The 15,409-nt window shown below is 38.2% G+C and overlaps 1 protein-coding gene across 1 annotated transcript; it reads left to right on the forward strand.

Moving 5' to 3' along the window:
- The first annotated feature begins 927 nt into the window (after window positions 1-927).
- On the forward strand, window positions 928-14,298 carry Ndufb6 (NADH:ubiquinone oxidoreductase subunit B6). Its single transcript, XM_020159844.2, has 4 exons — window positions 928-1,243; window positions 3,076-3,168; window positions 10,455-10,499; window positions 14,097-14,298. The coding sequence occupies exons 1-4, from the start codon at window positions 1,064-1,066 to the stop codon at window positions 14,163-14,165; spliced, it is 387 nt and encodes a 128-aa protein (XP_020015433.1). The 5' UTR covers window positions 928-1,063; the 3' UTR covers window positions 14,166-14,298.
- The last annotated feature ends 1,111 nt before the right edge of the window (window positions 14,299-15,409 follow it).

Raw genomic sequence — 15,409 nt, forward strand, 5'->3', positions numbered from 1 at the left:
CCCTTTGTTCTTGGGGCTCAACCTTTGGACACAAGTCTGCTGGGTCTGTGCCAGCACAATAAAACGTTGCTTCCTGCTAATCTGCCTCAGAGACTCCTATCTCAGCTAGCAAACTCCCGCAACACCCCTAAATAAAGATGATACTCTTTGACCCTAAGTGGGTCCGAGCATAAAAGGGGGGAATAATGTAGCAGGGAGGAGGATCAAAAGAAAACAGACTAGATCCGAGTCCTGAGAAAGTACCAGGGAGTTAGGGATGGCATAGCAGAGAAATAAAACCTGAAAAATCCAAACATGAGGAAGGTAACATAGGCCTGAGGAGGGGAAAAGTCACCTTAACACTAGGGTAAAGTAGCCAATAAAATTAAATATAACCATATATGGATTAGACTTTGGTTTTTGCTTCTGTAACCTGCTTGCAAGGGTACATTAGGTGAGACCCCTTTGATCTCGGGGTTCAGCCTTTGGACACGAGTCCGCTGAGTCTGTGCTGGCACAATAAAAGGTTGCTTCCTGCTAATTGCCTGAGTTTCATATCTCAGCTAGCAACCTCCAGCAACACAAGGACACTTCACCAGTTACTAAATGACTGGGTGTTGAACTTGGATGTAACAATCTTCACACTCTAGGTCGTGGAGAGAGGAATTCCAAGGTGGAGGGTGGGAGCAAGCAAAGAATTCTGCAACTGGACATCACATTCATTGAAACACACACTGCTCATCATTCCGGTTCCCAGTGCTCATGAGTTCTTCCGCCAGTTCTCTGAACTCTCTTACTTTCTTACCTGTCACTTTTCCCTTATCCCATAACGGACCCGATCTCCCTCCCTTAACCTGAGTCCTTACAGCCAGGTCGTGTGGAGGGCTCTGCGCATGCGCGGACTCTGCTGTCGTCGCTGGGACTCTGGAGACACTGCAGAGACGTGAGCCCCGGTGTTACGTCATCGACGCGCGCCGCTCCCAGGCGTCCTCGCAAGGTCGCTTTGCAGAGCGGGTGCGCGCCCAAGTGTCCAGACCCTGTTTCGGGGGTGCGCCGGGTCCTTTTGCCTTACCCCAGCGGCAACATGACGGGGTACACGCCGGATGAGAAACTGCGGCTGCAGCAACTGCGGGAGCTGAGAAGGCGATGGCTGAAGGACCAGGAACTGAGCCCCCGGGAGCCTGTGCTGCCCCCGCAGAAGCTATGGCCTATGGAGGCGTTCTGGAATAAGTTTTTGCAGCACCCGGCCCCTTGGAAGAACATGGTGAGTGATTGAGGTTCCCGGTACGCACAACCCAGCCTGGCCACTGGACCTGGCTTATTAACAGTCACACCAAGCACTGACGTGGTTCCCGAGGGCTCGGGGTGGGCCAGGACGCTGCCTGTCCCCGAGTCCTGGAGCCGGAGTCACCGAGCGGGGATGGCTTTGGGAGAATCTTGCCCTTTGCAGTCAGTGTCTCCAGTAGTAGGCGAATCTTGGGTTTTACAGGACGATGCACGTGTAGAAAGAATTCGCTGGACTTAAAATTCTGTGACTTTTGTATTTGGGGGCATTCATCCAACTTTTAGGGTTGAGGCTATAGAGACCCACTAACTGCACCTTAGCACGACGAACCCCAACTGGTAGTACAGCTCAGTGTGATAGCATTAAAAGACAAGGGTACTGTCGATATACTTAGTCAAATTTTAAACCTACCTTTCTAAATGACCACTGTGTACTTTTAACACATTGTTTCACTTTTTAAAAATTTACATTCCTGGACTTTGCTAGGCAGAAAAATTACTCATTCAAAGGCAGGTCTTTATTTTCAGGATTCTGGGTATTTTCTTGAAGTCTGTTAATTAAATCACCTCAGCTGTGAATGATGAACACAATGTGAGAATTGCTTTGTTACCTACAACATTGGCCAGTAATAATAGTAATCCTCCTAATAAGTAACTCTGGGCTCTTGCTGTGTGCTTGCCTGGTACACTGCTGAGCCTTTTACATGCATTACTTCATTTCTGTACTTCTGTATGGTAGAAACTGTTCCTAATTCTCATTTTAAATGGGAGGAAACTGAGGCCTACAAAAATTCAGTGATTTACCCATGGTCACAGAGCTACTTATTTAAGGAGTTCATGCTGGAATCCACATGTATGTACTATGGTACTGTGCTACAAAGTCTAGTGCAACAGAATTCCTGTAAATTTTTCTAGGAAAGTGATATTAGATACTTATAGTGGTAAAACTCAACTCTTTAATTCAAGTAGTCTTTTACCCTTTGTATCCCCGACATTACCTGTTGATTTTGGCAATCTCTGATTGAAAGTTGGTATCTCACTCATCAGCTTGTGATTTTAAAGAGTAAATAATTTTGTTGAATTCTGTCTTACCTTTACTTTCAGTGAATTTACTTTCTTCTCCAATCATAACTGTTATAATATTGTTATATATCCCCAAAGGATAGCTGTATTTCAGTCAAATTGGCTGCCATGAAAAAGTTCCATTTTTACTTCTCTTTTAAAAAAGTATGTCAGAAGGCATCTCTGAGTGAGTTTGGAACACCACTATCTTAGTATTAAAACATTCTTTTTCCAGTTTATGTGTAAGATTGTCTACCTTTCACTTAGAATAATGCACATTGTTGATTGTAGGTATTAAAATTGATAAATTAGGGAGATGACTTTACCTGAAAAATTCTGTAGGTTTTATTACCATGGTTTAATCCATTAATTTTAATCCATTAAAATTATTCTTCCATTCTTTATGCTGTTTCATCTTTAACAAACTTACAATATGGATATTTTTATAAATGTTTTTCTTAAAAAAAAAAAAACATAAATGCTTTACTATATAGTCTTGCAGAATGCCGCTCATCCTAAGCCTGGTTTTGGACTCTGTAGATATCCTATAGCAGCCTCTACAGTTGGTAAAAATATTTGAGTGGGTAAGATTAGCTATAGACTACAAGGAAGTATTTTCCACTTAGAGGATTTGTAGTATACTTATGACATTATTCCAGTGATGGTGGGTTTTTTTGGTTTGTTTTTTTGTACCACACACATAAAAAATGGGGTATCTTTTCATTTTGTGTATATGTTGTTTTCTCCCAGATCCATAAAGCATACCGGAGCAGTATCTTTGCTGTTACTCATGTACTTATACCTGCCTGGGTGGTTCATTATTATGTCAAATATCATGTGACTGTAAGTATGTTTTAAGTGTGAGTTTTTCAGAAGTTGTTTTTAATATTATCCAAAGTAATTTCCTATGTAAGTATGCTCTTTTAGTCACTTTAGTAACTCTTTAGTTAGTGAACGTAATTTGCCATATATAAGCTGATATTGAAATACTTTGAATCCCTTTAAGTAAATTCTTACATTAGTATGGTTTTTCAAAAAGTGCTGTTTATTCCTAGTTTATAACTTGAAATATATTTCCTTATAGTAGTAGTGTTTGAATGATCAGAGTGTAGCTAACCTAAAAATATTAGTATTAACATAAGAGTCCTGAGCAGGAGGGGAAAATTAATTTCTGCTCCTTTTTTTGAGCATAGATCTAGTATAAGATAAAATTAAAAATAGACAAAGGATCTCTTCGTCATCTTCCCATTTGCCTTTTTTTTGTTTTTGTCTGATTTTTTTCCACACTTTTCTTCCTTTAGAATCCAAGATATCCAAACACTTGACCTTTTTCACTCAAAGAGCTTGCATGGGCTGATTGAATGGAGCCAGTGGCTAGATTTTAAAGTCTGGGGAGCGTGCAGTCTAGTGCATGATGTTAGATCCCAGGCAGGTGAGGAGTTCATGTAGTTTCTGGAATCGTATGGGTGGGGAGCAGTGATGAATTCCCTGTGTGGAGTGTTAGAACACAAACAGAGTGTGGGGGTGTCGATCCTGTGTGGGTTGAGGGAGAAAAAGGGTGAGCACATCAGTTTGGGGAGCAACAGTGGCAGCATCCTGGCCCAGGATATTTGAACTTAGGCAGAGGAAGGAGGACATCTGGAGAAAGGAGGAAGGGGGCAGTGATGGAGGGGCAACCCAGAGTAAGATGTCAGAACCCAAGTGAGCTGAGAAGGGTATGGTCATAGTGACAGGAGATTTATTATATATAAAGAAATCAATCAAATAACTATATGTGGTGATGATAAAAGGTTCCAGGATTCTTACTGTTGGGAAAATGAGTTATATATATGAAAAAGGAGAAATCCTTGTGGTGCTAGAATGGAAATATTAGCATGAACTCATGGTTTCTATCTACATATTCACATATAGATATAGAACTAAATATGAATGTAAATGTGTATGTGTTTGTATATGCATATTTCCTAGCTCTGTCCACTAAAAAGGCCTGGAAACAGCACTGCCCTTTAGTTATTAGGACACTAACAACCATGCCTTGTTTTCTAAATTTATTTTGCCACAGAAAGGATGCAGAACTTCTTGGAGAAATGACTGATTCTAAGGCTGGGACAGGGAAAGTACAAAATGAACTTGGAGGGCTGGCAGAATGGTTTAAATGGTAGAGTGCCTGCCTAGCAAGTGTGAAACCCTAGTATTTCTCTCCCTCCCCCCCTTCAAAAAAAGAAAAAGAAAAAATGAGTTTGGAACATATTTTTGATCCATTACATAAAGAAGTGCTCAAAGTGGGGATATATCAAAAGGACAGAGTCATATGGAAAATTAGAGCATCAAAATAAATAGTAGTAATAGATGAGAGTGATCTGAATAAATAAAACCAAAACCAATGAGCCTGTAATGATATGAATAAATCAATCAATGGGTAGGGAAAAAAAGCTGTTTTATATAATAGGTTGCTAAATAATAAATGGACATGGAACAACAGAACTAGAAAAGTTACCTTTTGAGAATCATCATAGTAGTATTTAATTCAGCCAAGGAGTATCAGAGGGTGCTAACATTAATCTCAAAATATTTATCCTCAAGATACTTACTTGTTACATAGGAAAAAAAGAGTTAACTGTAGTGGAGAAGTCTGACAGGCAGTACCTTAATGTCAGTAATGGGACAAACTGAAATTATGTGCTACTTGATTGATGTGATGAGAGGAAAAACACAAGAGTGTATAATCTCAATCCAGTTATAAAGAAACATAAAATAATCCCTAATTAGTGGACTATTCTGCATGATTATTACTGGCTTGTTATCTTCAAAAGTGTCAAGATCATGAAAGTTAAAGAATGTCTGAAGAATTGTTCCAGATTGAAGAAGACTAAAAAGACATGTCAACTAAATGAAATTTTGACTAATGGACATAATCTGTGTGGTCAAAAGAACAAAGATGGCATTGACAGAAATTTAAAGGGCCTACATAATCAGTGGAAAACAAGAGGTGATGAAGGGGGATATTCTGAGAAATCCAAACAATTGTACACACAGTTGGTAAAATTTGAATGGATCTTTAGACCAGGTAGAAATAATTGTGTGGTGGTGTGAATTTCCTGATCTTGATGGTTGGATTGTAATTATTTTAAGAATACTGTGTTCATTTGTAGGAGCTACAAATAATAGAGCAATTAACCATTCAGAAATTTACTGTAAAGTGACTTAAGACTTTTTTTTTTAATCATTCTTGCAACTTTTTATAAGCTTAAATTATTTCAAAATAAAATCCAAAGGCAGTTAGGGACTGCCTATCAAGTTATAGATAATCCAGTTGACTTTGCTTTAGCCTGTTGAAAGGAGCATGAGACAAATAACCAAAAATATTTGGGGTCCTCAGAAAATCCCCTAGTATAGTGTTTGTTCTCTGTAGGTTCTTTAGTGTTCTGGTTGCTGACATCATCATTGTTCTCTTTACTAAGCAGATTATGTCCTTTGATCAATAAGTATGGAGTACCTACTATGTCCTCTTCCTTTACTCTTGTATATTCTTTCTATAGAAATAAATACCTGACCTCAAGGAATGAATATAATGTTGGAAGATAGATATGATTTGGGGAGAAAAGTTATTCCAGTTATAAGAAAAGATATGAAGTCAGTAACGAGCCTGGCTATATGTACCCAAGACTGAGGAGATGACTTGGATGAAATATCTCTTCACTCAGTAGGCTGGGACCAATTTAGGGAAGTGTCTTGAACACTAGACAGAAGAGGTTGAACTGTATGCAATAGTCAGTTGGACGCTCTCCATTTTTTTTTCTTATGCACTTGAGTTTATTGTCCGTGATTTGGACATAGCATTGTGGATTCTGTACATTTCAGTTTAGATACAATGGCCTCTGCTAACAAGAACTGAAAAAAGATTGAGCTGCAGCATGTTCTGATCCAAGGCTAGAGACTCATGAACTGTAAAAAATCTTACCATAGCTCTTGTACTATGCTGTCATAAATAGAAAAAAGTCAGTACAGTGTAAAATACTGGCCTTCTGCTATAGCATGAAGATGATCTGAGATATCACCTTGGAAAATGGGGGTCCAGGGAGGGAGTAGTACACAATTTTGGGGCACATGGAAAGTAACTCTTTGTTGTTTTCAGTTTGAAAACAGGATGGATGCTCTCCATTTTTAAATGGGAGTGTTTTTGATGAATGTGAAGGAAATGTAGAAAAACCTTGATTCTCTGTGAATTGAAGGAAGGAAATTTCTGACATCAGAAATTCATCTGACATCTGAAACATCACTGGAAACTGTTTCAGTTTGGGAGGTGTTAGCTGCGTGATGAGACTCTGATTAGGATGAAGGCAGCAGAGATGAAAAGTGAAGCCAGAAGACACTTTTGAAGGAAGAAACACCTGAAGTTAGCAATTGATTAAGTTGGGGATAAAACCAAAGTTCAGAGTTCTTTATGACTGCAAAATTGCTAACATTAGAATTTCTAACTAGGGAGGAGGTACAATTGTTAAGGGTTATGTGCTGCTGTGGTAATTTCTGGAGATGTGCAAGTGGACATGCCCCTCTTAGGAACATGAGGTTAGTAGGGGCTAGTAGGAATTTGAATTGGGTTAAAGTGTTTTTCTTCATAAAACAACAGAAAATATTTCTGCAACCAATAAAGGACACTGACAATTTATGTCTTTAAGGGTCAGAGAATAGTTTACAATGTCTATTATCAGTGGTCTTAACAATCTTTTTTTTTGGCCGGGGGTTTGGGTTTGAACTTAGGTTTGAACTTGGAAAGCAGGCACTCTACCACTTGACTCACAACTATAGTCCATTTTGCTCTGATTATTTTGGAAATGCGGGTCTCTCAAACTATTTGTCTGGGCTAGCATCGAGATCCTCCCAATCTGAGCCTCCCAAGTAGCTAGGATTACAGCATGAGCCACTTGGTGCCCGGCTTTTTTTTTTTTAATCTTTTTATGTTTACCTGCAGGCCTGTTGGCCACTTCATATCACTATACATCTGTTGTTTTTTTTTTTCACTATTTTAGCCTGTAAGACCCTAGAGAAAAATACTGCTTTCTGTCAGTGAAACTACTTACATGCACAAAGAATTGGCTACAGTTACCTGAAATATAAATTAGTATTTGTTAGTTTTAAATTTAAAAACCTATTTTTTCTTAATTCTTTAAGGTTCAATTTTAAAACTCTATTAACTATTTATACATCTAATAAAACAAGATGTTCTTACTATCTTTGGATTAATTGAACTCCTAAACAATTCCACCTAACATAATCAAATTCTTTTAAATGCTTTAAACTATGCTTATAAATTTTGTACTTTCAGTTTTATTTATTTTGTTACTCATTTTTTTGGTGGTACTGAACTCAAGGCCCTGTACTTACTAGGCAAGTGTTCTGCCACTTGGCTATGGCCCCAGCCTTTTTTGCTTTAGTTTTCAGATGGGATTTTATGCTTTTTTTTTTACCTGGGCTGGTCTCAGACTGCATTCCTCCTACCTCTGCCTCCTACGTTGCTGGGATTACAAGTGTGAGCTACCATGCATGGCTTATTTTTGTGGCAGCGTTTTGCTAATCTTTTGCCCTGCCTGGCCTGAAATTGCAATGCTCTTATCTCCATGTCCTGTGTAGGGCAAATTTTTGACTCTTAAGAAGCAAAATTTTTTTCAACTTAGAATCATAAGCTTAAATCAGTTATGCATGAGACCCTCCAATAGCCAGATTATTTTATACATTACAAACATGATAGCCACAGAATGTGTGGATTGCCCTAATGTTTTCAGAACTTTTGAAAGTTAACATTTATCTATTTATATTGTGGGTTTAATTTACTTTGTCATATCTATAACTAAATTGTCCTAGGATTGAAAAGATACTTATCTTCTAGGAGAAGCACATTTAACAAGCTGCATTTATCAAGTTGATAATACAAGGTGCTGATATGGTTGCTTTTATATTATGGATTCACACTTCCAGTCCATTTTCCTTGGCTACAAATGGACATATTTAGTTGAACATTTTGTGTCAGTTGAGGTCCCAAGGCTGCTGGCTCACCTTAGTCTTTGTCCTGATTTGGGTAGGTATCATCAATAGATCGTAGGCTATTTGCTTTAGCTAACTTCTCTGAAGACATTGCAACATCTTGCCTTTGGCCAGAGTTCTTAATAAAGACATGTTAATGTTCTCACATTGTATTCTGAGTTTCTCTCATACTCCAGCTCCCCGTGTCTTATATCTTTTGTCATGCCAATAATCCGAAATATTTTATTGTGGAATTTTGTGCAGGTGTACATGTTTTATAATTATATTTATTCAACATATAATCACTTAGCACCTCCTATGTGCAAGGCAAACAGGGATACAGCAGTGAACAAAACAGTTGCATCCCTGGGGGTTTATTCTGGTCTTGGAGACTGGTAATAGACATGTGAAAAAAAAAGATATATAGTGCTATAGGAGGTGGTCAAGTCTCTAGTAGAAAACTTAAGTAGACTAAAAAAAACCAGAGAATGACAGGAGCTGCTGTCTTAATTAGTTCTCTCTGAGGAAATGATGTTTGAAAAGAAATGAGGTTATAGGCCAAGCAGATACCTGGAAGAGAATTTCAGGTAGAAGGATCAGTAAGTACAAAGATCTCAAGGCACAAGCGGGCTTGACTGATGGACTAATGGATAGGTGGTTGTGATTATATGTACAGTAGGTAAGGAAGAGAATGGTAAGAGATCAGACAAGCAGCCAGGGGCCAGATCAGGTAGGGTCTTAGCACAGCAAAGACTTTGCCTTTGCCTTAAAAATTATGAGACTTTATGTCCTTAGCCATAAAAGAAATGCAAATCAAAACTACACTTGAGATTCCCTCTCACCCCTCTCAGATTGGCAGTTATCAAGAAAACACAACAAATGCTGGCAAGGATGCAGGGGTTGGGGGAAGCCCTTATATATGGTTGGTGGGAATGTAAACTAATGCAACAACTGAAAATCATATGAAGGTTCATCAAAAAAACTAAAAATAGACCTACATTATGATTGGCTATACCACTCTGGGCATAATCTGAAGGAATGTAAATCAATATACAAGAGAGGGACCTGCATACCCATGTTCATCTCAGCACTGTATACAATAGTCAACCTTTGGAATCAGCTTAGGTGCCCAGCAAGTGATCAATGGATAAAGAAAATGTGGTATACATGCCATGTATATTTACATTATGGAGTGTTAGTCATAAAGAAGAATGCAGTTATGTCATTTGCAGGAAAATGGATGGAACTGCAGATGATCATTTTGAGTGAAATAATCCAAGTTCAAAAAGCCAAACACTGCATGTTTTTGCTTATATGTGGGATCTAGGTCTAAAATGACAATAGTAGTAATGGAAATGGGGCATGAATATAAAAGGGGAACTATTGGGGGGTGACTCAGTGGGAGGGTGGAGGTGGAGAAGCTTGAAGTGTATGAAAGTGCCAAAATGAAACATACCAAATGCTGTTTGAAAAGGTGGGGAGGAACAGGGGACTAAGGGAAGATAAGGCAGGGGTGACTTTGTTCAGAGTATACTATACAGTCACAGTGCAACTCAGTTGTACTATTAATGATAATTTTTTTAAATATCAAAATTTAATTTTTTTTTAAATTATGAAACTTGGAGCAAAGAAGTGATAAATCTATAAGGGTCACTGTACTTTGTACATTGTGGAGGACATGAGTGAAGCAGGGAGGCCAGTAGGTGCTGTTGCAGTATTCAGGTGGAAAAAAATGGCAAGAGGTATGAGCGAGGGTGGGAGTTCTAGAGGTGGATAGAAGCATTTGGATTCAAGGTACATTATCAAGATAGACCCAACAGGATCTGCTGAAGAGTCAAGGTTATGACCTTTGGAACTGGGGAAATGAAAGTGTGCTTACTAAGATAGGGAACATGGGGAGGGGCAGTTTGGGCTGGGGGAAGTTAAGTGTTGGACGTGGTTAGGTTTGACATGCTTATTAATAGCTAATTAGAGTGTCGAATAAACACTTGGAAGTATGAGTCTGGAGTTCTGTGAAAGTTTGTGACTTAAGTTAAAATTTGAGATACGTTTTTTTTTTTCCAGAAGAAATTTTAACACTATAATTAACACAGTCACTTTTATTGCAGACAAAACCATATGCCATTGTTGAAAGGAAGCCCAGAATATTCCCAGTAAGTCTCAAACGGATTTTTCTTTTGTTCACTACTTTTCTCTCCCACATCCCCAGTGATCATTAGACTCGTTAGATTAAAATGTTCTTTTCTTCTCACTATCAGTTTAAGTGCCTGTTTTGTGTATTACTGTGTTAAAAAAAAAAGAAGAGAAAGAAGAAATAGTATGAGGCAGCAACCACACATGAAAGTGGAGTGGACACATTCTCAACCTTGTTTTATGACCTTGATAGTGCTAAAGTGAGTTTAAGATACCCATGGTTTTTCATGGGTACCCTGTTTGATGTTGGGTGAAGGACTTAGGACATGAACCTGAGAAGGCACCTGAGCATGGTAATAGCAGATGTATTTCTATTATTTCCAAACTCATTTCCTGTGGCCTTGTGTCTCACTTTTATGGTTTGACCTGCAGCTTTCCCTCAGTAAATTAAAAACCCATTAATGTGTGTCTTAAATGTTATGCTATGAATATGTAAGACCTAAAATGAGTTCTTTCATCATGAAGACTACTTAGTAGTCATTGATTTTTTTTTTTTGGCTCTTGGTGAGGTTATTGTTAGTATACATGTTATGTTCTTTTCTATTTCTAGTCACAGATAATGAACTATCATAACTATAAATGCTATAAAAACCCTCAGTGCTGGTTCTTGTCTGAATTAAATGACATATTTCACAGTAATCCATTACTTCTTACAACAAGGGAATTTTAGAAGAACCACTCCAAATTGTAGTTCCAGCTGAAACCCTACTTTAAGAAATAATGGAATTTCTTCTGTTGTTTCCTTGTGTATAACAAATGTGTATCAGAAGCTAGGTAATCACAAAATTGGAAATTATCTTGCTGGTTTCATCAGTTGGGTAATTTGTATTTACTAAGTCTTCCATTTATATGTTTACTTTATTTAGCCATTTCTGCTCAAAGAAAAAGAAGGACTTTCTTCAGAAGACCCACCTATATTCCGTAGCATTTCTTGTGTTTCTGTATTTTTTGTCACTGTAATTTTTTCCTGTCTCTGTGCCATTTACCTCTTTGAGAATATTCTCTTTTGGAAACTAAAGAATGCCTGTTTGTTTTAGAATTGGATAGGCAGTAGCAACCTTGCAAGTCTCTGGCTTAACCAGACAAGTTTATTTCTTACTGATATCACAGACTATTGTGGATCAGGAATCCTCAACTTTATAGTTGAGCATCTAGAATGACTTCCAAGACTGGTAGGGGGAGAGAGAGCTGGATATCTCAGGACAATTCTAAAGTATAAGCTTGGAAGCACCTTACATCTCTTCTCCTCAAATCCTATTGGCCAGAACTCATTCTCATTTTCCCAAATATCTATGTGCTCTTGGCTATCTCCCAGATGCCCATGCATGGAATCTTTGTCATAGTCTATCCTTCTAGTCACCAAATAGCTTTTTGCTTCCTTCTCCCCACATACTTAGCACGGTTTCTCCCCTAGGGAGAAATCCCAAAGTCCCATTCCATCACTGTAGCCAACTCCAAATCCAAGATCTGCAGATGATGTGTAGTAGTATCTATCAGGTTCTGATATGGCTTCTCTTGATTTGAGAGCCAATGAACTAAGAAGGCAAACTAACTATATCCCCTCCCCCCAACCATACCCAATCCTTTAATAGTGGAACTTGGATAGCACATCGGTCTGTTTCTTGAAGTTCTGAAATACTAGTAGTCAAATATTTTAAAGAGTCTTAACCCCTGTATGTATGCGGAGTTACTTGAGTTGGCACTGATTTTGTTTTCTGGAAGAAACACCTTTGTTCTTTCTTGTTTCTTCTTGGTTCCTGGCTCTGTCCAGGGTGTTTGGGTTTTTTTGGAGGTGGTGGTTGTTGTAGTTATCAACCTAGGCCATAGCTAAATAGGAAGCATGCCCTTCTTAGGAGTTATATAGCTTTCAAAATCTGCCTCCTTCTCAGTGAATACTAGAAGTTTTAATTTCACATATTCATGGGCTTTTGTAGTCTATATGTTGGTTCTTTTGACTATCTACTTCCCTTAACAATTGGCAAGCAAAGAAAGAAAAATACCTGGTAGGTATTTAGTCTGTTTGCTTCTAGTCAGTCCCATATGCCACCAATGTTCTTTCTATACATAGTTATCAAGTTCTCTCATTTGTGCTTATGCACCTGCCCTTTTCAACTCAGTGGAGCTACGGGAGTCCATCTGAAGTGGACTGGTTTGAAGGTTGTCTTTTCTTTAATCTGATCTTTGCTACAAGACTGTTTACAGAGTTTTATTGAGCTTCTGTTGCTCAAAATCTTGTGTTCACTCTTATTGTTTAGGATTTAGAAGCAATCTGATTTTTTGCTACCTGGTCCTAAATTTTTAATCATCTCTTTTTATTTCTCATCTCAAAACACCCATTTCTTGCCTGAGCTCATGTTTCTTTAAGTACATTCCCAAGGAATGGGAATTTTTCTTTGAAAACACTTCTAGAACCTCAAGTTCATTTGGCACTCTGCTTTCAAGTTATTATATACGTTTTGCTAAGTAGTTTGCCACTGTCTTTTTTTTTTTGAGACAGGGTGTCAATATGTAGCCTAGGCTGGCCTTCAACTTGTGATCATCTTGCCTCAGCCTCCTGAGTGCTGGGATTGACAGGTGTGTGTCATCAAGCCAAGGACCACTGCCTTTTGTTTCCATCTTTTTAGCCTTCAGGGCTTGTGTCTTTCCCAAGAGACTACTAAGCCAGTGCCATATTATTTGATTTCTATTACTACTTCAGGATTAGTATGACTTCAATGCCCTAAGTTTTGTGTGGTAACAAAATTGTCATCACAATGTATAGTGGTATAAGCATAAAACAAAATTATTTATCAGATAACAAGTCCTAAGTAGCAGCTCAGGGAATGCCCGGGGTGGGGATGGGGTTGTGGATAATTCTGCTCTACCCATTCAGGAACTGTAAGGCTGATAGAGAATCTGTTATCTTAAATATATGCCTGAAACTGAAGTAATTTGCTTAAATATTATTGCAGCTTGTAAGAGCAGGTTTCAAGATTCTCACCACTCGGTTCTAGCTTCAAAGCCCATGTCCTTTTGACCTTGTACTGTTACCTGGTTTGGAAAGACACTTGGACCAGCTAGCTGCCCAATGTTTGCATTCTGTCTCCAGTATCCAAACCAAACAGAAAACTAGTGATTGCTTAAGCATATTCAGTTGCTGGGAATACATTACCTTCTTATATTCAACTGAAAGTGCTTCACTGCATCTTCTTTCTAGGGCTTCTATTTCTCAGGGCTATATAAACAAAGGTTATACCTTATCACCTGGAAAACAACTTTCACACCCATTCTAATTACTGTGTTTGTGAATGAAACGTCTATTTTTTTTTTTACTGTACCTTAGTTTCGTGAATACTGTTTACTCATCTTTAGACAGCTTCTGCTTTATCTAAGCCCTTTTTATTTTATTTTATTTTTAAAATTTATTTATTTATTTTTTATGTGTGTGATCAAAGTTCTAAGCCCTTTTTAAAGTGAATGCCAGAGCTCAACTAGCTTTTCAGTGCAAAGTCTGACTCAGATGGAATAAACTACATGACCTCTGCAGATTTTTCTACTAATGCTTCTTGTTTTCCTAGGGAGATACAATTCTGGAGACTGGAGAAGTAATTCCACCAATGAAAGATTTTTCTGACCAGCATCATTGAAGATGACTTTAAAATTTCAAAGGCTTATGTATAACAACCCGAGTTTGTTCCTATGTAGCTATATTTACTGAATTTATTTCCGAAAAAGTAGCTAATAAAACTTACTCTCAAAAAAGTGTTATATTTCTTCCCGAACATTGTACAGTTTGTGACTCCAGATAACTTAACAAATAAGTAAAACAAACAAACAAAAAAAACCAAACCAGGAACAGAATAGAAGATCCAGATATGAAGCCACGCAACTATAAGCAACTTATCTTTGACAAAGGAGCTAAAAATATACGATGGAGAAATAGCAGCCTCTTCAACAAAAACTGCTGGGAAAACTGGTTAGCAGTCTGCAAAAAACTGAAACTAGATCCATGTATATCACCCTATACCAAGATTAACTCAAAATGGATCAAGGATCTTAATATCAGACCACAACCTCTAAAGTTGATACAGGAAAGAGTAGGAAATACTCTGGAGTTAGTAGGTATAGGTAAGAACTTTTTCAATGAAACCCCAGCAGCACAGCAACTAAGAGATAGCATAGATAAATGGGACCTCATAAAACTAAAAAGCTTCTGTTCATCAAAAGAAATGGTCTCTAAACTGAAGAGAACACCCACAGAGTGGGAGAAAATATTTGCCAACTATACATCAGACAAAGGACTGATAACCAGAATATACAGGGAACTTAAAAAACTAAATTCTCCCAAAACTAATGAACCAATAAAGAAATGGGCATATGAACTAAATAGAACTTTCTCAAAAGAAGAAATTCAAATGGCCAGAAAACATGAAAAAATGCTCACCATCTCTAGCAATAAAGGAAATGCAAATTAAAACCACGCTAAGATTCCACCTCACCCCTGTTAGAATAGCCATCATCAGCAACACCACCAACAACAGGTGTTGGCGAGGATGCGGGGAAAAAGGAACCCTCTTACACTGTTGGTGGGAATGTAGGCTAGTACAACCACTCTGGAAAAAAATCTGGAGGCTACTTAAAAAGCTGGACATCGATCTACCATTTGATCCAGCAATACCACTCTTGGGGATATACCCAAAAGACTGTTACTCCAGAGGCACCTGCACATCCATGTTTATTGCGGCACTATTCACAATAGCCAAGTTATGGAAACAGCCAAGATGTCCCACCACTGACAAATGGATTAAGAAAATGTGGTATCTATACACAATGGAATTTTATGCAGCCATGAAGAAGAACGAAATGTTATCATTCCCTGGTAAATGGATGG

This window comes from Castor canadensis, chromosome 13, assembly GCF_047511655.1.
Source record: "Castor canadensis chromosome 13, mCasCan1.hap1v2, whole genome shotgun sequence".
Taxonomy (NCBI): Eukaryota; Metazoa; Chordata; class Mammalia; order Rodentia; family Castoridae; genus Castor; species Castor canadensis.

What these genes read in the sequence shown, in the direction of transcription:
- Ndufb6 (XM_020159844.2), top strand. Translation starts at nt 1,064, where the DNA reads ATGACGGGGTACACGCCGGATGAGAAACTGCGGCTGCAGCAACTGCGG. An exon ending in CGGCCCCTTGGAAGAACATG is followed by an intron (nt 1,244 to 3,075) that starts GTGAGTGATTGA and finishes GTTTTCTCCCAG; the next exon opens with ATCCATAAAGCATACCGGAG. An exon ending in GGAAGCCCAGAATATTCCCA is followed by an intron (nt 10,500 to 14,096) that starts GTAAGTCTCAAA and finishes TTGTTTTCCTAG; the next exon opens with GGAGATACAATTCTGGAGAC.